Genomic DNA, 23,193 nt, shown 5'->3' with positions numbered 1-23,193 from the left:
CTGACATTAAAACTAAGGATGGAAATAGCATTGCATTCCCTTTCTACCAAGGATTAGGGATTTATATGGTAAATAATTACAGGCTGAAAGATTATTTGTTCTGAAATGTTCAGTATAAAAAGAAAAAAAAAAGGAGCTGGCTTTGAGAGATTTTTGAGAGATTCTACTGTCAATACAGAAGAAGGAAGAGCACAAAGGTCTGCTATAGTCAGGCCTTACTGCAAACACTTTAGCTGCAAGTGTAAAATGGCTAATTGAGCTGCTCCAGGCAACAGTAGAGTTTATTTGATTTATTTTACTGTGTGATATATTATTACCTGCAGTACCTCGATTATCAGAGAAAGTGCTAAAACATTTCAGCCTCTGTGAAAAGGGGGTTTGTTTGATGAAAGCTACAGGGTTGATAGTTGAAGGCTCTGTTCCGCATTAGGGATGTAAATCCCGAGTTTGGTGAAAATTAGAATTGTGAATAATGTCTGTGAAGGTTATTTTATTCATTTATTTTTGCTGAGGATTTAGTCTTTTATCTGTTGCCATTTATCTTCTAGAGATTCTTTAGAATGGTGGCCATTAACCCTGAAACAGGAAAACTGAAAAGGTCTGGTATTAACCAACTCTTATGGATGGAGATTGCAGTCATTTCCCTCAACCTCCCCTGTCCCCCCCTCCCTGCTGCTGTCTCTATGCAAGCGTGCATATGTGCATACACACACACACACACACACTTTCACTAGTGTTCGTACACTAGTTCCAATCTGGAGTAATTCCACTGAAGTCAGTGATTGTCTACACTGGTGATAAGTGGAGTTTTCAGTCAAGTTAAACTAGCTTGATTGAATAACTTGATTGGATGAAAAAAAGCACCTTTGTTCCTACCCTAGACAAGGCTTAAATAACACAGTCTAGCCCATGTTCTCTACTGAAATGATTTTTGGGAGCTGCTGGATTGTCTTCTGGAACACATTGCATCTCAGGGCTCATCTACACACAGAGTTGTAACAGTTTAAATTAAGAAGTGATTTTAGAAAGAAGTTTAAGTTAAGCTGAAATAACCACTCTGAAACCAAAATAAGTGCCCACCTGGGGGTTTGTACCAGTTTAAGTAAAAAGGTGCAAATTTGTGTTTAGACAAGGTCTCAGTCAGCAACCAACTTTTTGGTGCTGCAAAGATGTCTGGTAAGAATCTCGCTGCATGCTATCAAACTGAATTTATAAGTCTTATCCACTAAAAGGTGAAGACCAACAGGAAGATTAAATGGGAAAATATTTATTTCCTGTCAATGTAATTTACAAAGAAATACAAAAAATAAGAAGTTTGTACAGAAAAAAAGTATATATCACACCCATGAAAATATAATACAGGAATTTAGAGTTATAATAATAATTTGTTTAAATTAGAGCTATTAAATAAGGACAGGAAAATATAATCTTCTTGCTTACAATATAAGACCTTTCCAGAAACTTCAGGATGCCATTTAATTTCACATTTCCAGAAACAAATCTTTGAATTGTTTATATTCCATTTTTGTGATGGACCATTTTGATGATACCTTCTTGTCAGTCCCACCTTCCAAAGATATTTACATTAGGAATGTGGAAGGGAAAAAAAAATCAGTCAACCAGATCTTACAAAGGAACTGATACTCGTACATGAACATCGAAGAGAGAATCCTTTTAGCTATATGTATTTTAAAGTGATCCAACCATTTTTCACCAGAAAGGTGAAAATTTTTGTATGTGGTCTAAACTGTTCAACCACAGATGAAGTATATGTTCTGCCTGCTTAGAAACTGACAGCTACTGATGCCAGCTCTTACCACTTACAGCAGCTTGGAAAATATCAGCTGTTTTAAAATTTAAGTATATAATATATAATTAGTTACCCCATCCGGGTCTTTTACATACATCTGGCAACAACATAATTTTCTACCATCAGTAAGGCCAATTTTTACACAGGAAATACTTAGGGCCAACCAAATCTCTCCCAGGCAACTGGCAAAGAGCCAGCTACAATTGCAGCCACTCCACTTTGCTGAGGCATACAAAAGGAGTGTAGAGGGGACTAGTGGTTTTAGCTATCCACATAGGCACATGCATTCTACACCCTCATAAGGGGCAGCTGAGCAGTCATGCTTCCTCTCTGCATCCTCCAGTCCAGAGCATACTGTACTGGCCACAGAGCAAAATTGCAGCTATGCCACAATTTAGCCCTAAGATGGTTTTCATCTAAGAAGAGCCTTAGTGAATTACAGTACAGTGATGCTATAATTAGAAGTCTTCAAAATGCAATTTTTAAAGGAATCCATACTCAGGTGGCAATTGTTAAATAGGTATCACAGAGGTGTTTCTCTGTTCTACTGGCCTCTAATTAGAATGTGCATGACTGGGGTTAAGAGGAGGGATGTTTGCCTTGTTTTCATCGTCCTGCTCAGTAAGTGTCAGAAAATATGAAACTGTGTGAATTTTTTCTCCCACTTTGGACGTTTGTTTCTGTTTTGGGAGAAGGCTAAGTCCTAAGATGATTGGTGGTGGATGTAGCATCAGAACCTAAAAAGACTAAGGTCCTGATTCAGTAAAGCATATAAACACATTCTTAAGTTTCAGCTTGACTGGTTTAGGGCCTTTGTTAACAACTGGGCTGTGACTAGGTATGGGGTGGGAAATAACTAGATATACTGTATTTATTGTTAATTATATGATCAAGGTTTGATTAGATCAAGCCTTGTTAAACTGTTCCTATTGTAAGGGGGTGGGGGTGGACATAAACAAGCCTTTCCCACAATACTTGTACCTTGGCCACAGGGAGGGCAATAGGAGTCTAATGCTGTTGCTGCCGCTAGGCTCCCACAGGCAATGCTAGACCCCTTTGGGGTCATGTGGCCTGTGTGGGAGTGGCTCATGCTGTACTCTTTCAAAAGGTGGTGCACAGGTTGGAGACTTTGTGGCAGTGGGATGTTCACTGTGCATCAAAGGGATAATTTAGCTCTTTAATTGTGGTTGGCGATATTAATACAATATTAGGAAAAGAGAGACTGCGGCTAATGGACAATTCAGTCATGGATTCAGCTGGGCAACTCTGGAACTTATCCGTCACTTGATCAGGGATGTTAGAGTTAGTACGGTATAATCCTAACTCTTCAATCTGGGCATTTTGCTATCTCCAAAGATTCTATGTTGGGACCTACTTGTATATACAAGAGGATAGAGTTTCCTTGTTTATGTCAGGGGGTCATACTCCACTGCATGTTGGGTCCCCTCAGATGCAGGGTGGCTCGTTGTGTTGAGTGAGCATTGGAGCAACGATATAGATAGCTCACGCTCTGTGCTAGGCAGGCTGGGTTTACAGGTGCAGTGCTATTGTTGTATTGTAAGTATTAAAGTAAATTGAAGTGATAGGATTTCTTTAAAAATGTTCTTCCTATTAAAGCTGCAACCACTTAACTAACTCCAAAGTTGAGAGATGTGGAAATAATAGGCCTCACCCAGAGTGTTAATATTGCTACATTGTTAGGAAAGATTCTTAATCCCAGTTTCTTAGATGTATAATCACACATCTGAGCATTTTAAAGCAGGGACTAATATATGAACAGTTAACATTTACAACAAACATCTGATGCTTAGAACTACATTCACTCTCTGTTACAGCAGGTTGACGGTTTGGGTCTGACTCTGCAAATTCTTATGCTCTGCAGTGGGATATAATTTCTCCAGGAGTAAGGGTGCAGAGTCAGTTTCCCCTTTACTAAAACATGGCTTTAAAGTACATATAGTTAATTCAGCATATAATATAAGTGCAAGTATTGTGTTATGAACAGGCAAGTGAGCGTACACAGTCAAACATTGCTTTAGATATTCAGCTATTTGGATGGACAGTGGTAGCAATTTGTTTTGCTTTTCAATCTATTTTGGATTTGACTCCATTAGCACTTTTATAAAAAAATCAAACGCACTCCCATGCTACTAACCTAAGCAAATTAAACCTATATTTTAAGGTACAATTTGTTTGTACCAAAATGTACAGCCTTTTCTAGCAATACTCAGTTAACAAAAATAGGCCAAATACATACAAATCAGATACTCTTTACCTCTGGCTTTTCCCTTCCGTCTTACCATTTTGTATTCAATCCTCTGTTTCAGTCACTTTGCTCCTTCTTGTACAGTACAGAATATGTCCATGCACATATGGCACATCATGGGGAAATCATGTGGCTTATTTCTATCTTCTTTCTAATCAAAAAATCCTCAAGCAAGAGACAGCTTCTTAAAGGGCACATCTTCCTCTCATAAAGGTCAATGACAAATCTACCATTGACTTCAGTGGAAACAAGATTTGTCCCAGAATTATTTACTAACAGATACTATATGTAGGGCTACTGATTAGCTATATATATATATAATTACAAAATACAGATATATGTATGGAAAGGACGCTAAAAGCCTTATATCTTAGATATGAGCAGTTGTTTAATATATTTTGTTCAAAGTAAAAAATGAGATCTTTTATACCTACATCCCCATTATTCAGTCTCTACAAAAGAATTTAAATAATCATGTATCTGATTTTGGTTTCATGTGTTCAAGGAAGCAAACATACTAATGATTTCAATCAGCTTTCCAATTCCTCCTCTTTTCCTCCTACATTGTGTACATCACAGCAACACTGGTTCATGGTTTAATTTGTTTTCTAGATAGGTGGCTGTCAAACAACTAGATACATCCTGATTTTTTTCATAGCAAATTAGTTGTTATATTTTTGGCTATCATGGGCCAAAATTCAGTATAATGTAAACAGGAGCCATTCCACTGAAACCACAAAAGTAGTAAATTACTATTAAAATTAGAATCAATGGAACAAAGTTCAACCACTTACATCATTTGGCCCCTTGATACAAAGGGCAAGGGTCTGTAAAACGTACATTGTAGAGTACCTTAACTCTGAAGAGACCTGTTGATTTCAATGAGACTCCTCAGAGTTAGGTACTACTTAGGGTGAGTAAGGGTCGTAAAGTCTAGCCCAATGAAAACTAGAAGAAAATGAAAATAGTTAAAGCTTTGTGTACGTTTTTATAATACTATTTTAAGGACTACAATACAGTGTGCTACCTAGTAATTAACTCTAAATTGTTTTGGGAAACAAGCTGTATGAAAGACAAGAGGTTCAAAATAAGGGCCCTATCCTGTGAGCTGCTGACTAACGCTGTGTCTACACTGCCATGCCAAAATATGACTGCAGCTCATGTAGACATAACCACACTAGTTTTAATCTAGCTAACTCAGGTATCAGAGCCGTGACCCTGCGTAATTACTCATGTAGTTAACCCATGCTGAAGCTCATGTGGAAAACTAGCTCAGATATGACTACACAAGTTATAGTCATGCTCCATGACTGCAGTGTAGATGTGCCCAGTGAGTTGAGGATATATTGCCCCTCACAGGATTGGGCCCAAATGTTATAGTTGATTCTCTAATGCCAATCTTTAAAAGCAAATTTTACAGAACACTAACATTTTATGCCTTTGAAAGGACAAAGCAAAAAGCAGCGCAAAATTAGGGGGGAAGAACCCTCCGCTAAACAATGGGCCCAGACTTGCTCTCAGTGATGTCAATGGAAGTTTTGTTACTGACCTCAAAGGGAGTTGAACTGCTTGAATAAAGAGTGCAGGATCCCAAACATGCAATACATGATTGGACAAATCTGCTCACCTTATTTTCATGAGCAATCCCATGGATTTAATTATAAGAAAAGTGAGGAGGATTTCCACCCTCCCCATTTAGTTACATGTTTAAAATGGTAAGAGGTAAACAGATTTTCTGTGCCTGGCCATAAACATTTACTATACAAAATGATTAAGATAACATACACACACTCTGGAATATTCTGGCTTGTGTAACTTCATTTATTCCTTTACAAACTGAATGCTTAGAGGATGGAAAGAGGTTTGATAAGGGCTGTTTGGAGGCACACTGACTGCAGTTCTGTTCCCTGATATTCAAATTTACACCCAGCTCTATATATTTAAGATACTGATTCTTATAAGCACACTGATTGAAAAGACAGTATCATCTACAGCAAACATGTTCTCCCCACAACTGATATCTGGAAAACACATAGCAAAGTGTCCCCCACCTTCACGTTAACACTTTGGGTATGTCTTCACTGCAAAGTTAACTCGGATGATGCCCGCCCAGGTCTGAGCCGCCAGGTTAGCCTAGCCCAGGTGCGAGCAGCCGCCCTCAAAAGCCAGGCCTGAGTTACTGGGTACATCTACACTGCAGTGAGGTAGTGAGTCTCAGAGCCCATGTCAACTGACTTGGGCTTGTGGGGCTCAGGATATGAGGCTAAAAATAGCAGTATAGACATTCCAGCTGGGGCTGGAGCCTGGGTTCTGAGACCCAGTGAGAGTGGGAGGGCCATAGGGCCAGGCTGCAGCTTGAGTGGGAGCATCTATGCTGTGTGTACACTGTTATTTTTAGCCCCGTAGCACAAGTCTGAGTCAGCTGACCAGGTCTCTGAGATTCACTGTCGTGGGGGGTTTTCTCCAGTGTAGACATACCCTCTGTTTCCTCACTGGTGCTGCACTCATCTGTGTGTGTCACTGGGATGGCCGTGGCATATCCCATGTGTGCTGCAGTAAGCTGAGCTGCTTTATGATTCTTACCCAGTGAATTGCGGGAGAACTTGTCTGTCCTGCGCATGGAGGGGAATTGTGGGAAGGCATTAATAGACTACCAGCCCTCGGGTGGGGATTTAGCCTGAGTCCTCATTGCAAAATGGGTGGGTTACTAGCCTCAGTGAAAGCAGCACTTGGCCTTGAGCCTACTGCCCCTGACAAGCCAGCTAGCCTGGGCTGACGGCACCACTAGACTCAGGTGAGAGGTTTTCGTGTGTTTATAGGAAGGGGATTGGGGCAACACCCAGGTAAGAGCCCGAGTTAATTCTGCAGTGAAGATACACTCTTTAATGCTAACCTATGTGCCGTTGTTGCATGGTATCCCAATCACAGAAAGAGTAGGTGGACCTGTTCTCGAAGACTACTGATGATGCATTTTTTTGCCACATTTTATTATTTTTTTCCAGGTGATTGCTACAGGCAGGGGTGGTGTTGAGAGATTTAACTGCACAATAGAAATGCAGAAAGCAAACTAAGATGATGGCATGAAAGGTGTATCTGAGAACACCGAGTTGACAGAATCAGAGTCAGATTTTGCTCGGGTCGTTTTCAGGATGCTCTCTGCTATGACAGTTTCTTTGGGAAACAGTCTCACTTTCCCATTCTGCCCCTGTTTTGGCTCGTTCACAGGCTCAAGGAACACCACTCTCTTACCACTGCTGGATTTCTTCTCATCAGCTGGAGGATCCGGAGATGGAGTGGAGTTTAGGATGGATGAATGGGCACTGCTTTGGGGCAGCTTCCTTTTTCTTCTTCTTGTCTTACACTGACAAGGACATGGGGTCAGATAGAGATAAAGCAATACCAAAATAATACTGGCTACACAGGCAGCAAGGGTGGTGAAAGCAGTGTTAAATGCTTCATGAGCATGGGATCTGTTCACTGTGAAATTGCTTACATTAATTCTAACCTCTATGGTTTCATTTAACAGTCTTCTTTTATTTATTGCAATGCACGAATACAGCCCAGAATCCTCCAGCTGGGGATCTATTATCTCTAAACTCCCATTGTGAAACACCTTAAAATTGTCAGTGTCCTTATCTGGCTCCAGTAATCTATTGTCTGGGCTAACCCAGATGAAATATGTGCCTGCATCACTAATTTTGCTGTCACAGTGTACAATCAGCCTTTCTCCAACTTGGGCCTCATGAATAAACCCAAAGGCATGGAATGACACATTGATGGTGCTTTCGGAGCAATTCAGAAAGTTGTCGTGCAATAAAGGCAGTTTATTGGAACCTTTGGGATCAGATCGTAATACACAGGCATACTCATTTTTGAAATCCACGACTGAGTTGAAGTGTCTGTGATACCAATAAATTAGCATGGCGTATAGAGTACAGTCACAGTAAAATGGGTTACCATGAAGATAAATTCCACTGAGTCGTTTGGCCGGCACTAAACTTATACGTTGAATGGGTACGGACTGGATGTGGTTATAGGAAATGTCTAATAATACAAGTTCTGTAAGCTTGTGTTTTCCAATATACAAGTCCAGTGGGAAGTGTGACAGTGAGTTACAACATAAGTACAGCTTCTGCAATTTGTATAATCCTCCAAAGGCAGCAGAATCAATCTGTGTTATCTGATTGTTGTAAAGCAAGAGAACTTCCAGTACTCTCAGCTCTTGAAATAAAGGGCTTCCCAATGTCTTCAGGTTGTTGGATGACAAGTCTAGATACTTTAAATTTGGAGTTGTGGAAAAGCTTCCAGTGATAATACTGCTAATACTGTTATGATTGATTATTAAAGTGTTCAGTTTGTCAAAAAGCACTGGGACCCATTCAGGTTCCAAAAATGCAATTCTGTTATAACTCAGATCCAGTCTTTTTATGAATTTGAAGAGAGTTCCTGGCACCCTAGAGAGGTTCTTATTGGTGCAGCTTACAATGTCACTAGCACAGATGCAGGCTGTAGGACACAAGCCGGAGGCATTGCCACATACACTTATTGTAAAGACCGAAAGGAATAGCAGTCCTTTGCAGTTCAGTTTAAGAACACCAAGTCGAGTAGAAATTGTCTGGCAGCTTAAAGACATTATGGCTATCTCTTAGCAGTCTCCCAGTTCTCCTTGCCACAGATTATATATGTAGTTAGCCTTGTACTAATCACTGTTAAAAGAGGAATATAGAAGTACAGAATGTTAACACATAATGTTCACACCCCATTTGGTTTCCTATGCAGACCACCTGAACAAATGCAGCATTTTTAGTGACTGAATCCCTTCCATTTCACGTTTAGTTTTCAAATCCATTATTTTCTAGGCCATGATTTGTCAACTTTTTTTGCATCTGTTAGATTTTGAACCCACCTGCAAATTCTCATATTACAGACCTATCATTTTTCGCTCCCTCTTCAAAAAGTACAACCTGTTCTCAGCCTCCTAGCTCAGTACGTGCAACTTCTGACAGCTCAGAGAGAATATTGTAAGAAATGGCAAGGCAAGTATGCAATTTCTGAAGTATTTCACTGTCATCCATGTTCCCAGTCCTGGTCCAGAGATGCAGTTTCTGATGCAAGAAAAAGAAATGGCTTGCTCCACACCAGTACTCGTCTCTTCTCTAGTGGGGAGCAGTTTTTGATGGGTGTGTCTTCCCAATCAGGAAATGTTACCCACTTCCAAACCAATAATTTTCTAATCACTATTTAGCTTTAAACGTCAAGAGAACTTCATCTGTTGTTGTTTTAATAAGTTACTCCATACAGTGCAGGGAGCAACACTTGTAGTTAAGATTGCCCAATACTTTCCATTATAAGCACCTGTTTTCAGTTTGCCACACTAACCGTTCAGGCTGAAATGTTCAATGTGAGGTATCTGCCTCAGGTTGCTTTTTTTTTTTTTTTTTTGGTAAGTTTCAGCTAAAATGGTTCTGCTTTTTCTCAGAATTTGGTTAGGGGAAAAATAAGATGTTTTGCTCATGTTAAAAAAACCTGACTACTATTTTATTACTATTTTATTGAGACGTTCTAGCACCTCCATGCTAGAGGAAGTAGCAGCAGTGAAAGGACAGGGGTAGGAACTATGAAGGAGGGAATGGAGGGGTGGTGAGGGAGAGACTTTGGAGGACAGAGGTAGAGGGTCTGCAACTACCAGAGCACAATCCACTACAGAACTTGGAACTGAACCCATTATTCGCAAGTCTCAACATTCTTTTGCTGTCTGGCAAATTGCTGTGAAACTGTGTCTGTGTTCTTCCTCCGTTCCCCTGTGTGGTGTCCTCTGTTTCCCCATGGCAGGTAAACACAGAAGATAACAACCTTCTATTGCTACCGTTACTGTTTTAGCTCAAGTGATAGAGATCTCTGCTGTGTATCTGAAGATCCTAGCCCTGCTGGTGCCCATATGGGGAAGGGGAGGAGTGTCAGTATTTCTACAGGATAAAAATTTGTTTCTATTTTAAAGTTTGTAAAACCTTAGAAAATTACACCCCAAAAAACTATGTTAAAAGAACATTAAGGTTGCAAAGTCAAGCCTTTAAAAGCTGGGAAGTGCCAGAAGTAACACTGGCTGTGCAATCTTAATTTATCCACTTTGTGCATATGCATTATGATAGTGCTTAATTACATGATCACATACCACTTTTTTTTTTTTTTTCACAAGACCTCTACCTCATTCATTACACGAGATGGAGTGAGTGAATCAGGGTTGTGCTGGGAAGGAGGCTATTGCCTCCAAGAGCCCTGCCTCCTCCGTTTCAGAAGTTGGCAGGTGTGCAGTGAATGAGGCATGAGACGGCAGGAAAAGAAAGAATGGCCTCATTGTTAAGGCAGTTAAATGTTGTCCTGGAAAATTAGATTCTATTCTTGTCTCTGCCACAGAGTACCTATGATGTCAGGCAAGTTATGTAAACCAAAATGCGAACAGGTGGCCACTGTGTGTTCCTCATTTTCTGGATACCAAGGTGGGGTCGGATTTGCAGGAGTGCTGAGCACTGCTCTAGACATATAAACTACTACCGAATACTGAGTAGTCTGAAAAACCAGGCCTCAGTTTTCTCAAATGGGACACCCAAGATCAGTGGACACTTCTGACACTCCCTCAGTCACCTATATGTAAAATGGAGATGATAAATACAACCTGCACCTCAGAGGGGCGTTGTGAAGATAAATTCACCAGTCTTTGTAAAAAACTGTGATACCATAACCAGAGCACCATACAAAAGGCCATAAGGAAATAAATGATTTTGTATTCAGTATAGGGTTTGGATGGTTGTGGAGTAAATAATGCATGAGGCCACACATTGAAAGATGAGGATAAAAAGAAATATTCAGCAGCTTCTCATTAAGTGAGCACCATCCATAATGTGCATCATAGGAGTCAGGAATGCTGTAGAAAAATAGTATGTGATCATGTAATTAAAGACCATAATGCTGCAATGGATTGCATTTCCTAACTTTTGAGTGGTTGGTTTTGCAACCTTTGCAGTCTTAACTCTCTCCTAACATAGTGGGTTTTTTAGTGTGATACCATTGGAGAATACCACTTTTAAAAAGAATTCCCATCTGGAATACAACTGAGATATTCTAAATTGGATGCAATTTATTCTGTTTAGGAAGGGTGAACAATAAGATACATAGGCTTCTATGTATGCTTCCATCCCTATCCACCGCTATTTCACCAGACAATTTTAATTTCAGCGCTAAAATATTTTGTAAGGGATATTGCTACATGGGAAATATTGTTTGCTAATATTTGTCATTGACCATAGAATATTTTGGTAATGTACACATAACTGCTTCACAATAAAGTTTAGGTATGTAATTTAGTAGAAAACATTTAACAAGATATTTTTTATGGTAAAAATGAAGGATGCATGTGGACTTGCATTAGAGAATAACCAAAATGTTGTGTTAAAAGTGTCTTGTGTTTATATTTTGAGTTTATTTATTTAAAATTATAGTATTTATAGAGATAAGGTGGCTGTGTCATGATGAAATACACATTTCTGTATACTTGATAGGAATTATGGGCCAGATCCTCAGGTGGCACGAACAGCCCCTTTGATTTCAGTGGAGCTATTTACAGATGTTGGGGATCTGGCTCGGTCTTAGATTTTTGGTCTGGTTTTTAGATGTAAGGGGTGCTCAGCACCTCTGAAGATCAGGCCATGTATGTCATCAGTGTAAGATTTAAGATGTCCTTAACTAGTTAATTGCATGAACCTTGACACCACTTTATCTCCTCATATGAATGTCTCCATGCCTTCTTCTCTGCTTCCTCCTAGCCTAGAAAAAATCTCTCAAATTACGCACACCACCTCTCTTGGCTCACTCAAGTCCTCCTTAAAAACTCACTTTTGCCACTGAGAGGTGAATTATTTAAAATTAAACGTAAGTGTCTGTTCACTAAAAAGTGTGCACAAAATGAGCTGCCACATATCGTCTCAAACTTCTCCTCACCTCATCTGTGTTCTCTCTCCTTTAAACATGATTGTCTAGACAAATAAGTAGGCAGCTGGCATGCTATGGCTGCTGCTTTAAATGTTGGCCAGAATTGTTGGCTAGTCTCCATATACTCCCCATCTGTTTACTGCATTCACCTGTTGTCTCTTGTTTTATACTTTGACTGTAATCTCTTCCGGGCAGGCGCTGTCTTTGTTATGTATTTGTACAGTGCCCCATACAGTAGGGCTTAGATCTATGACTGGGGTTCCAAAGTGCTAACCACAGTATAAATAATAATCATAAATCCTAGATTGAAAAATCTAGGCAGGGGGATTGTGTCTACGTAGCTGTTGTGTGAAGAGCTGAGTGCATCTTTGGGCATGGTACAAACAATAATATTGCTCTTTCCCTTGCTTGTAAGTGCTTGTGTTTTGTCAGTGAAGGGATGAGGAACCATGTTAGAACTTCGTAATTTTAACTGGTCAGGAAACCAAGTTTTCTAACTGTTTTTTTTCCCTTTGTTTTTTTAAACTGGTATAAGTAAATGGAGATTCAAGATAAAATTTTCAAAAGCACACAAGGAACTTAGGAGGCAAGTCCTATTTTTAAAAATCAATTTTAAAATCAGTAGGCTGTAAAGTCATTTGGGTCCTTTTGAAGATTTGTATTATCTAGTCTTTTAAATATTAAAATTGATTATAAGCTCTTTGGGGCAGGTACTGCATCTTCCTATGTATTTGTACAGCACCTAGCACAATGGGGCTCTAATTATGACTGGAACATTTAGCATTACTATAATTCTAAATAATTACACACACAAAAATTACATGCAAGGACCATTATTATGGTTGCAGAGTTAAACACTCAAAAGTTAGAAAATGCCAGAATTCAAGTTGCCTGTGCAAGTCCCAGTCTTTCCTCCCCTCCTGCTCCCAGTTCTATTCTTCTTGCCCACCATTCCCAGTTCCATCCCCTTGCCCCCAGTCTCCTTGCCCACCACATCCTAGTTCCACCCCTCCTGGCTCCTCACCCTATCTGTCTCTCTCTCCCACTCCACCCCTGGCCTCCAATCATCCCTGTCCCCCACCCATGTTCCCTTTCCTTACTGGCTCCCAGTCCCTCTCCCTTGGCATCTCATCTGTGTCTGTGACTCCCAACCTAATCCCACCTGTCAGGACCGTTTCTAGGCACCAGCAAAGCAAGCACGTGTTTGGGGCGGCACAATTCCAGGGGCGGCATTCCGGCCACCCTTTTTTTTTTTTGCTTGGGCAGTTGCGCTCTCGGCGCTTGGGGCGGCAAATTTTTTTTTGTGGCAGTCAAAAACCTAGAGCTGGCCCTGCCACCTGTACCAGTATTTAAGTATAATCGTATCTGAAATGAAATGCTGCTGGGAAGGCTAAAGTATTAACATTAGGATCTTCCTTGTATTCCTTTTTGGATTAAATTTAACAAGCCTTTTCTCACAGACAAGATATAATGATTTGTTTATTGAAAATAGACCAGTATTATTTTAAAATAAGCCTACTTATATAACGTACAAATATTCTTTTAAAATCCTAACTGCATAGTGTTAGAGCCATATATTAGGAATAGTCCATTTAGATGAACAAAAATATTTAAGACCCAGTTTTTGCAAAGGTTCCACATTGGTCCTCTTGAGGAATCAAGCCCCAAATGTTTTGACTAATCTTAGAAAATTGATCATTCTGTATGGAGGGCTCCAGCCCTGTGTAATGTCACATATACTTTCATTCATGGGGGATACTGGTCATGGGGAAACTTCTGGGGTTTCTGCCAGGAGCCTCATAGCTCCCTTTTCTCCAGTTCCATGCTTCTGCTCTGCCTTTGATGGAGCACTGCAGGTAACTTTTGTTCGTTTCTTTCTTTCACACTGATTATGTTAGGATTTTTTTTTTTTAAACAAGACTGTTTTGGAATGTTTAACCTTTTGGGGTGGGAAAGACACTAACTGACTCAGATCTCCAGTGAGCAGCTGCACTCAGCAGCTCTGATAGAGCAGAGCTGGATTATCCAGGCATCGTGTACACCTGTGCAAGTGACATGATGGGGCAATGAGGGGAGACTGGTACTGAACTATAGAATGGCTGATTCCTACTGGTCTACATGCTTGAACTGGATTGAACTGCACTTGCAGGACCCATTGGGGTGGTAAAAATAGCTTTACATCACCTTTTCATCAAGCTGATCCTGGGCTCAGTTTGGTGACCGGTTCGGCTCCTAGTGCAGCCTCAAGCCAGCGCCTAGCTGCAATGACCCTCAAGATGTGGTGGCAGAGAGTCAGCTGTAGCAAGAGTAACACTAAGCAGACTTAAGCTTTGTCTTCACAGCTTAAAAAAAAAAAAAGGCTTAGGTAACTAACATGGCTGAGCGATCCCACTGTGTGACAATGGAGACAATGCACTTTAGTTCTACCTGAAGGTAGCTGGCAAGGTGAGCACTATTTTACCTCACAGCAAAACTAAAGTGCCTTGTCGCCACTGTGTTTTACTGAGGGATAGCTCACATGCACTAGTTACTCCATGGTACAAATGCAGTTTTAGTGAAGACAAGGCTTTAGTGTGGCTGAAGATCTGGCCCATCAAGACAGCCACCTCATAGACCTCATTGGAGTTAGACTAGGGATGAATTTGGCCCAACAGTCTTACCCAGAGTGCCGCCTCATGCATAGCAACAGATCACAAAGGGACTAAGTAAAGCCATCTTTTCTCCATTTGTATGCATACTGCTTGCAGTGTCATTTAAGACTGAGAGTTTCCCCAAGACATGCTTTTTCTACTAAAGATAGCTCATGTACGCCAAATGAGCTAACTGCCTGAGAGATGGGTGAACAAAAGGGTGGGGTTGCGAGAGCCTGGATTGGGTTAGATACAGAAACACCATCAGTATCATGTATAGGAAATCAATCTCTGCAGCTCTTCTCAGTTTACATGGGTGCAAAAAATGCTGATGCCCAAGGCTGCCTGTAGTACAGATCCTGCTTCTATGGCCTTAATTACCAAGCAGATCATCAGATTAATGGAAACATGCCTTTTCCCATGGTAAAACTGCAGCCCACTGGTAGTGGTGTCAGATTTCGGTCAGTCTCCAAGCAGTGACGTTTTCTGTAAAATATAGCCCAGTTTAGGATTCTCAGTGTCTGCACAGGCTTTTCTGATCATTTAAACTGAACTTTAGGGAAAATGTTCATTATTATTCAAACATCTGTTTTTAACAAGCCTTTTTTTAAACTGCAGAGCTCTTGTATGTGGTGTCTCTTTAACATCCTCCTACAGCTAAACTTTACTATGTAACCAAGCCCTAAAGGTGCTCTGGGAAAGGGGCAGTATCAGGACTGGGAGGGGTGATTTGAACTGACAGGATCTCCTGCTCTGTAACAGGCTCAGCTCACAATATGAAAAATGCATAGATTACTGATTCTCAAAATAGCATTGTTTAATTTCCTTGTTAGCTGTCACTTCTGTTACTTAAAGGTCAAAGCATAGTTAAATATTTATTTTAGGAGGTTTTTTAAATCATTTACTGTGGAGGGGTTTAGGAGGAAAATGGTTACCCCCATGTACATACTCAAAGTTTTACAATTAACATCTCTTACGAAACTAACAGATTCCCCATGGCATATAAAGAGGTGGTGGCTTTAAACCTCACTGAAGAGTGAGGCCGTGATTACCACAGTTTAGATTTAGGAAGATCCTTAATGTTGAACTTTTCCACTCCCGGGGGGGGGACACCCCCTCTTTCTCCTCCTCTATCTTTTGCTCTCCTTTAGGGAATACTATTTATTTTTCTCACTGTGCAGTGATGCTTAAATCTACCACAGTCTAAGGACTCTCCCCTCCTTTCATAGATTCATAGATTCATAGATATTTAGGTCAGAAGGGACCATTATGATCATCTAGTCTGACCTCCTGCACAATGCAGGCCACAGAATTTCACCCACCACTCCTAAAAAAGACCTCACACCTATATCTGTGCTATTGAAGTCCTCAAATTGTAGTTTGAAGACCTCAAGGAGCAGAGAATCCTCCAGCAAGTGACCCGTGCCCCATGCTACAGAGGAAGGCGAAAAACCTCCAGGGCCTTCCAATCTGCCCTGGAGGAAAATTCCTTCCCGACCCCAAATATGGCGATCAGCTAAACCCTGAGCATATGGGCAAGATTCATCAGCCAGATACTACAGAAAATTCTTTCCCGGGTAACTTGGATCTTACCCCATCTAAAAACCCATCACAGGCCATTGGGCCTATTTACCATGAATATTTAATTACCAAAACCATGTTATCCCATCATACCATCTCCTCCATAAACTTATCGAGTTTAATCTTAAAGCAAGATAGATCTTTTGCCCCCACTACTTCCCTCGGAAGGCTATTCCAAAACTTCACTCCTCTGATGGTTAGAAACCTTCGTCTAATTTCTAATCTAAATTTCCTAGTGGCCAGTTTATATCCATTTGTTCTTGTGTCCACATTGGTATTGAGTTTAAATAATTCCTCTCCCTCTCTGGTATTTATCCCTCTGATATATTTATAGAGAGCAATCATATCTCCCCTCAACCTTCTTTTAGTTAGGCTAAACAAGCCAAGCTCCCTGAGTCTCCTTTCCCTTCATCTCTACCTTATTTTGTAACCCCTCTCTTCCCGGAGGGGTAATGGGGAAACCAAACTGTTGATGGTCCCCCTGTAGCGCCGGTACCCACTTTGCCCTCCATGCGTGTTCTCTGCTCCTTCCCCTATTTTTGCTCCTCTTCTCCATCCCCCTCGCCTCATTTTTGCGTCTCTGCCCCTTCCTCTCCCATTCTTTTTTCCCCTTTCTCTCTCATCCCCCCCCCATTGTTGCTTCTCTGCCCCCCTTCGTTCATAGCCGTGGCTTTGCCCGGAGCAAGGATTCTGCTGGCAGGGAAGGGCAGCGCCTTCCTTGTTATCGGGCGGGCTCCTGGCTCTGGGGCGGGCTCCTGTAGAGGGCGCGAACCCAGGCGCTGCTCCGGGGCTGCCTGCTAACTCCAGCCCTGCCCAGCAGGAGCAATGCACCCGGATCCACCCGGTTTGCCGTCGCCTTCATGCCTCTGCCCGCAGAAGCCGCCCGGTGCCGGGGCACGGCCAGGGCCCGAAAGTTCCCATTTACCCCGCCACAAAGGGCATCTGGAGGGGACCGCCAGAGGCTGCCCTGGGCAGGGCACGAGTCGGATTACCTGGGGGTCCCGGCAGCCGCCTGGGAAGGAGCAACAGCCGCTCGTTCATCGCAGGGGGCAGGGCGGAGCCGGCGGCCTGGGGAGCGCTGGCCCTTGCCCCGCGGCGGCGTCCAGCCCTGCGTGCTCCTTGCCCCGAGCCTGCTCCAACTTTGCGGGCGGGCGGAGCCGGAACGGGAGCCGGGCGCTGTGGTCGCTCGGCGAGCCCCTCTTCGCTTCGCCGCGGGCGCCCGCCTTCATCTGCACCGCAGGGACGAACAAATGCGGAGCCAGCCGCCGCCTCCGCCCCCCGGCAGCGGGATTGGTTAGAGCAGCGGGGGGAGGGGGAGAGGGGGCTGCTCCACCGCGGGGGGAGGTCGGCGAGAGGGGCGCGGGGTGCCGGCGGGAGCCACGAGGCTGTGGCTGAAGTGGCAGCGAGGAGTTTCGCGCTGCCGCGGTGATGGGGTTTTTATTCTCCTTTCCCCGCCTCCCTCATCCCGGAGCCGATCCGGTGCCCGATCCCACTGCAGTCAGTAGCACAGCTGCGAATCGGGCCCTTGGTTTCCACTGGAGGAGCGGGAGCTCCTCCTCCTTTGAGCAGCGAGCGGGGCTGTGGTATAGCGGGGCGGGGGCAGGCATCAGGGGACCGGTGTAGCCGGAGCTCCCGGCAGAGATTTCACAGGGCAGAGCCGGGGACGTTTCCAGTCCGGAGCGAAGTTGCACGTGAACAGGGGAAGGCCGGCGTCTGTCAAGTGCGCGGAGCCCAGCCAGCCTGGGGGCGGAGTGGGGCGAGGGGTAGCCACTCTCAGCCTGCGCCCTGTGCACTGGCAGGGGCTTCCCCAGGCTCTGGGGATAAGTTCCTTGAAGCCGCAGCAGTAGCTGTACAAGGCATCTGATGAAGTGAGCTGTAGCTCAGGAAAGCTTATGCTCAAATAAATTGGTTAGTCTCTAAGGTGCCACAAGTCCTCCTTTTTGCGAATACAGACTAACAGGGCTGCTACTCTGAAAGGCAGCTGGAGTGATCAGAGAGCAAGTGTGAAAAAGCAGGAGAGTGGGGCGGGGTTATTGGGGGATTAATAGGGTGCTATATAAAACAAAAGCCCTAACAATCAGGACAGTCCTGATAAAATGGGGACATCCGGTCACCCTAAAGCAGTGGTTTTCAAACTTCTTGGGCTGCTTACCCCTTTCCAAATAATGTAATTTACTGCATACCCCCATCTGAGACAGGCAAAGGTGGGGGGGGGAGGGGAAAGGCTCATGGGGTCACCTGCTACTCCCAGATTTCTGTTTAGCAACAGCTTCTCAAGGTTTGCAAACTGTGGGGCAGGCCCCCTCTATGGGGGCATGGAGGAAGGGGGGGCAGTGGTGATGCCAGGTGACTCAGGCTTGCCCCCTGCAGCAGGGCTCCAGGAGAGAGGGAGTGCCACCTTCAGCCCTTGACTCACCTCAGCAGACCACCCAGCCTGTCTGGGTTGGGGGAGGGGCACAACTGAAATGATAACTCAAAGGGGGCATGGGGCTGGCCTGAGCCTTGCCACCCAGGGCTGGCCCAAGCTGCCTGGCATCACCACTCACCCCACCAAACTTTCCTCCATGCCCCCTTAAAGGGGGTGCTCTCCACAGTTTGAAAACCTCTGTACTAAATAAAATGCATTGTCTGCCATTCCAGGATTTTTCTTGCGTACCCGCTGACAAGTGCTCACGTACGCCTAACGGTACGTGTACCCCAGCTTGAAAACCACTGTCCTAAAGGCAGCACTGCTGAGTCATCCCCCAAAGCTGTGGCCTCCTTAGAAAGAGGTGACAAATCTGAAGAACTGTCCCAGATTGAGGTGTCAATATAGGAGATTTTGGAACAAATTGATAAATTGATACATTAAACAGTAGTAAGTCACCAGAACCAGATGGTATTTAGCCAAGAGTTCTGAAAGAACTCAGATATGAAACTGCAAAACTGCTGACTGTGGTATGGAACCCATCACTTAAACCAGCCTCTGTACCAGATGACTGGTAGCTAGCTAATGTGATGCTGATTTTTTAAGAAAAGGCTCCACACGTGATCCTGCAATTACAGGCTCAAAGTCTATATCTTCAGTTCCAGGCAAATTGGTTGAAACTATAGTAGAGAACATAATTTACAGACACACCGATGAATACGATTTGTTGGGAAATAGTCAACATGGTTTTTGTAAAGGGAAGTCATGCCTCGCCAATCTATTATAATTTTTTGTTGGTGTCAACAAATACGTGGCCAAGGAGTAAACTGCGAGGTGGCAAAGTTTGCAGGTGATACAAAATCACTCAATATCGTTATGTCCAAAGCAGACCGCTAAGAGTCAAAAAGGGATCTCACAAAACTGGATGACTGGAGAAGAAAATGGCAGATGAAATTCAATGTTGATAAATGCAAAGTAATGCACATTTGAAAACATTATCCCAGCCATACACACAAAATGGCAGGGTCTAAATTAGTTGTTACCACTCAAAAAGAGATGTTGGAGTCATCCTGGATAGTTCTCTGAAAACATCCGCTCAGTATTCAGCAGCTGTCAAAAAAGCTAAGAGAATGTTAGGAACCATTAGGAAAGGGATAGATAATAAGAAAGAAAATATCATAACGCCACATAAATCCATGGCATGCCTACATCTGAATCCTATGGGTAGTTCTGGTCATCCCATCTCAAAAAAGATATGTTGGAATTGGAAAAAGTACAGAGAACGCAACAAAAATGATTAGGGCTGTGGAACAGCTGCCGTATGAGGAGAGATTAAAAAGATTGGGACTGTTCAGTTTAGAAAAGATGACTAAGGGCATAGGTGCCTACTTCCCTTCTGCCTGGTAGGTGCTTGCCCCCCCCCCCCCCCCCGTTCCCAGCCCCACCTCTTCCCACTCCTGCTCCGCTTTTGCCCCACCTCCATTCCACCCCTTCCCTAAAGTCCACGCATTCTTTTTGTCCCACATCCTTTTGCTTAAATGATGTGGGACAAAAAGAGGAAGGCAATTTCATCCCTCCGGTAATTGAGCTGGAGCCTAAATTACACCAAAGATTAATGTGGCCCACTGTGTGAAAATAATCCTTGACTGTGAACATGCTTTTCTGCTTCTTCAATGCCTGGCTTTCATGAGGTCCCACCACCATGCATAGGCGCCAACTTCTCCTGGCACCAGTGGGTGCTTGACCCCCCCTTCCCCAACTCCACCCCGGCCCTGCCCCCTCTTGCCCCTGCCCCGCCCCCATTCCAACCCCTTCCCCAAAGTCCCCACCCCAACTTTGCCCCCTCCCTGCCCTATTGGACCCTTTCCCCAAATCCTCGCCCCGGCCCCGCCTCTTCCCCACCTCCTCCCCTGAGCGCACTGCATTCCCACTCCTCCCCCCTCCTGCCCATGGCTTGTTACACCACAAAACAGCTGTTTTGTGGCTGGGAGGAGAAGTGGAGACGCAGAGTGCTCGGGGCAGAGGCGGAGATGAGCTGGGATGGGGAGCTTGGCTGCCAGTGGGTGCAGAGCACCCACCAATATTTCCATGTGGGTGTTCCAGCCCCGGATCACCCATGGAGTCGGCGCCTATGCCATCATGGGTCTATAAACAGGGAGAGGCAAGATTTTATTTAAATGCTGTAAATATCCAATAGAGCTGACAATATATGTCAAAATGAAGAAATATGTACCAAGATTGTGCCTTGGTAGATGGAACTGCAGGGTATTAATAATGTAAAATAGATTTAAAAGGCATTTTGTGTAGATTTATTAAACAATTCTCCTGTTAATTAAATGATCAAAATCAAGAAAGGCTTCACAGTGAACAGGATTTTTTTAAGAACAAAAGAGCCTATCAAATTATACAAGGGGTTATCTAAAATGTATTGCCATGTACTCAGTGTGCCTGGAACAGGCGATCTGTGGAAAAGTAGCTTAAAATAGGAAAGCACTATGGGGGAGAGAAGAGGCAAATTCTCCAGCTATAGTTTATACTCTTTAGAAAATTCTTTCAACAGTTTCCAGCGTATTTTAATATTGTTCAGTAATATTTATCACTGAATTTCCATCATCATTTAAAGAGCTCTAAATGTAGAGTCTGAAACAAAGCAGTGGCTTGTTTAGAGATTGTGAATTTATGTCAGCCTGGCATACAGTTTATAAAATAATTCTCAGCTAGCAGGCTTGTGTATGAAAGCTATTGTAAATCAAACTTTTCTTCCAAGGGCACCTAGCTGAACTGATTTTTTCTGTAATGGTTTATGGCTAGATATAATGTTTCAAGGAACACTGCCATCCTCAAATCCATATGTTACAAACAAACAAATGTCTTTACCTGTATAGTGGGTGGTATTTCTATTGATATCAATGAGCTCTGGAGCAGGCCAAGATTAGTGAAGTGAATTATTATAAAAATCCAGTTTCCAGGTTGTCTTTCATGGGCTTGTTTTCTTTTTGCATTTCTCTCAACTTGGATAATGAATCAGTGAAATAAAATTAATCTCCAGGTTTTTAGTTCTGCAGTGTTTGGGTTAGAAACATTGTAGGGGGATGTGGGCTTATTTAAAGAGAACTGTCTTCATTGGAATTTTTTTTAAAACTGAAAAAAAACATTTCTATTTGCCTTAGATTTAATAAAATCTTAGACCAAATTTATTTTGACCATATCACTAATATAACTACAAGAAAATATTAACTTTCTTTAAATAAAATAATAATACCCTACCACCATCCCCTGAGCACTGAAGAACTTGTCCCTTAATTCCTCATGAAGACAAAACTTCTATTCATGTCAATGAGAATTCTGGCAGTATATAAATTGCTGGATTGGCCCATCAGTAGTATAGACGGGTATCTTATGTAGCAGTAACATATTTGCATGTATTTTTTCTGCATTTCCTTAAATATGATCAGATCAATTCACAATTTTATTAATGTTTGTGCAGGGCTTTGAAAATACTATATAAATGCAAAAAGAAAAGGAGTACTTGTGGCACCTTGGAGACTAACCAATTTATTTGAGCATGAGCTTTCGTGAGCTACAGCTCACTTCATCGGATGCATACCGTGGAAACTGCAGCAGACTTTATATACACACAGAGAATATGAAACAATACCTCCTCCCATCCCACTGTCCTGCTGGTAATAGCTTATCTAAAGTGATCATCAGGTTGGGCCATTTCCAGCACAAATCCAGGTTTTCTCACCCTCCACCCCCCCACACAAATTCACTCTCCTGATGGTGATAGCCCATCCAAAGTGACAACTCTTTACACAATGTGCATGATAATCAAGTTGGGCCATTTCCTGCACAAATCCAGGTTCTCTCACCCCCTCACCCCCCTCCCAAAAACCACACACACAAACTCACTCTCCTGCTGGTATTAGCTCATCCAAAGTGACCACTCTCCCTACAATGTGCATGATAATCAAGGTGGGCCATTTCCAGCACAAATCCAGGTTTTCTCACACACCCCCCCACCCCCATACACACAAATTCACTCTCCTGCTGGTAATAGCTCATCCAAACTGACCACTCTCCAAGTTTAAATCCAAGTTAAACCAGAACATCTGGGGGGGGGGGGTAGGAAAAAACAAGGGGAAATAGGCTACCTTGCATAATGACTTAGCCACTCCCAGTCTCTATTTAAGCCTAAATTAATAGTATCCAATTTGCAAATGAATCCCAATTCAGCAGTTTCTCGCTGGAGTCTGGATTTGAAGTTTTTTTGTTTTAAGATAGCGACCTTCATGTCTGTGATTGCGTGACCAGAGAGATTGAAGTGTTCTCCGACTGGTTTATGAATGTTATAATTCTTGACATCTGATTTGTGTCCATTTATTCTTTTACGTAGAGACTGTCCAGTTTGACCAATGTAAATGGCAGAGGGGCATTGCTGGCACATGATGGCATATATCACATTGGTGGATGTGCAGGTGAACGAGCCTCTGATAGTGTGGCTGATGTTATT

The 23,193-nt window shown here is 42.8% G+C and overlaps 1 protein-coding gene across 1 annotated transcript; it reads right to left on the bottom strand.

The window, feature by feature from the left end:
* Nucleotides 1-2,739: 2,739 nt before the first annotated feature.
* On the bottom strand, nt 2,740-17,707 carry AMIGO2 (adhesion molecule with Ig like domain 2). The gene is made up of 2 exons (XM_073327971.1): nt 17,266-17,707; nt 2,740-8,782 (listed from the first exon to the last, which is right to left on the bottom strand). The coding sequence occupies exon 2, from the start codon at nt 8,707-8,709 to the stop codon at nt 7,144-7,146; it is 1,566 nt and encodes a 521-aa protein (XP_073184072.1). The 5' UTR covers nt 8,710-8,782; nt 17,266-17,707; the 3' UTR covers nt 2,740-7,143.
* Nucleotides 17,708-23,193: the final 5,486 nt, after the last annotated feature.

The sequence above is a fragment of the Lepidochelys kempii genome, chromosome 1, assembly GCF_965140265.1.
Source record: "Lepidochelys kempii isolate rLepKem1 chromosome 1, rLepKem1.hap2, whole genome shotgun sequence".
NCBI classification, from domain to species: domain Eukaryota; kingdom Metazoa; phylum Chordata; order Testudines; family Cheloniidae; genus Lepidochelys; species Lepidochelys kempii.
Note: the sequence above shows the minus strand (reverse complement) of the source record. Positions and strands in the feature narration are given on the sequence as shown.

What these genes read in the sequence shown, in the direction of transcription:
- AMIGO2 (XM_073327971.1), bottom strand. Translation starts at nt 8,709, where the DNA reads ATGTCTTTAAGCTGCCAGACAATTTCTACTCGACTTGGTGTTCTTAAA.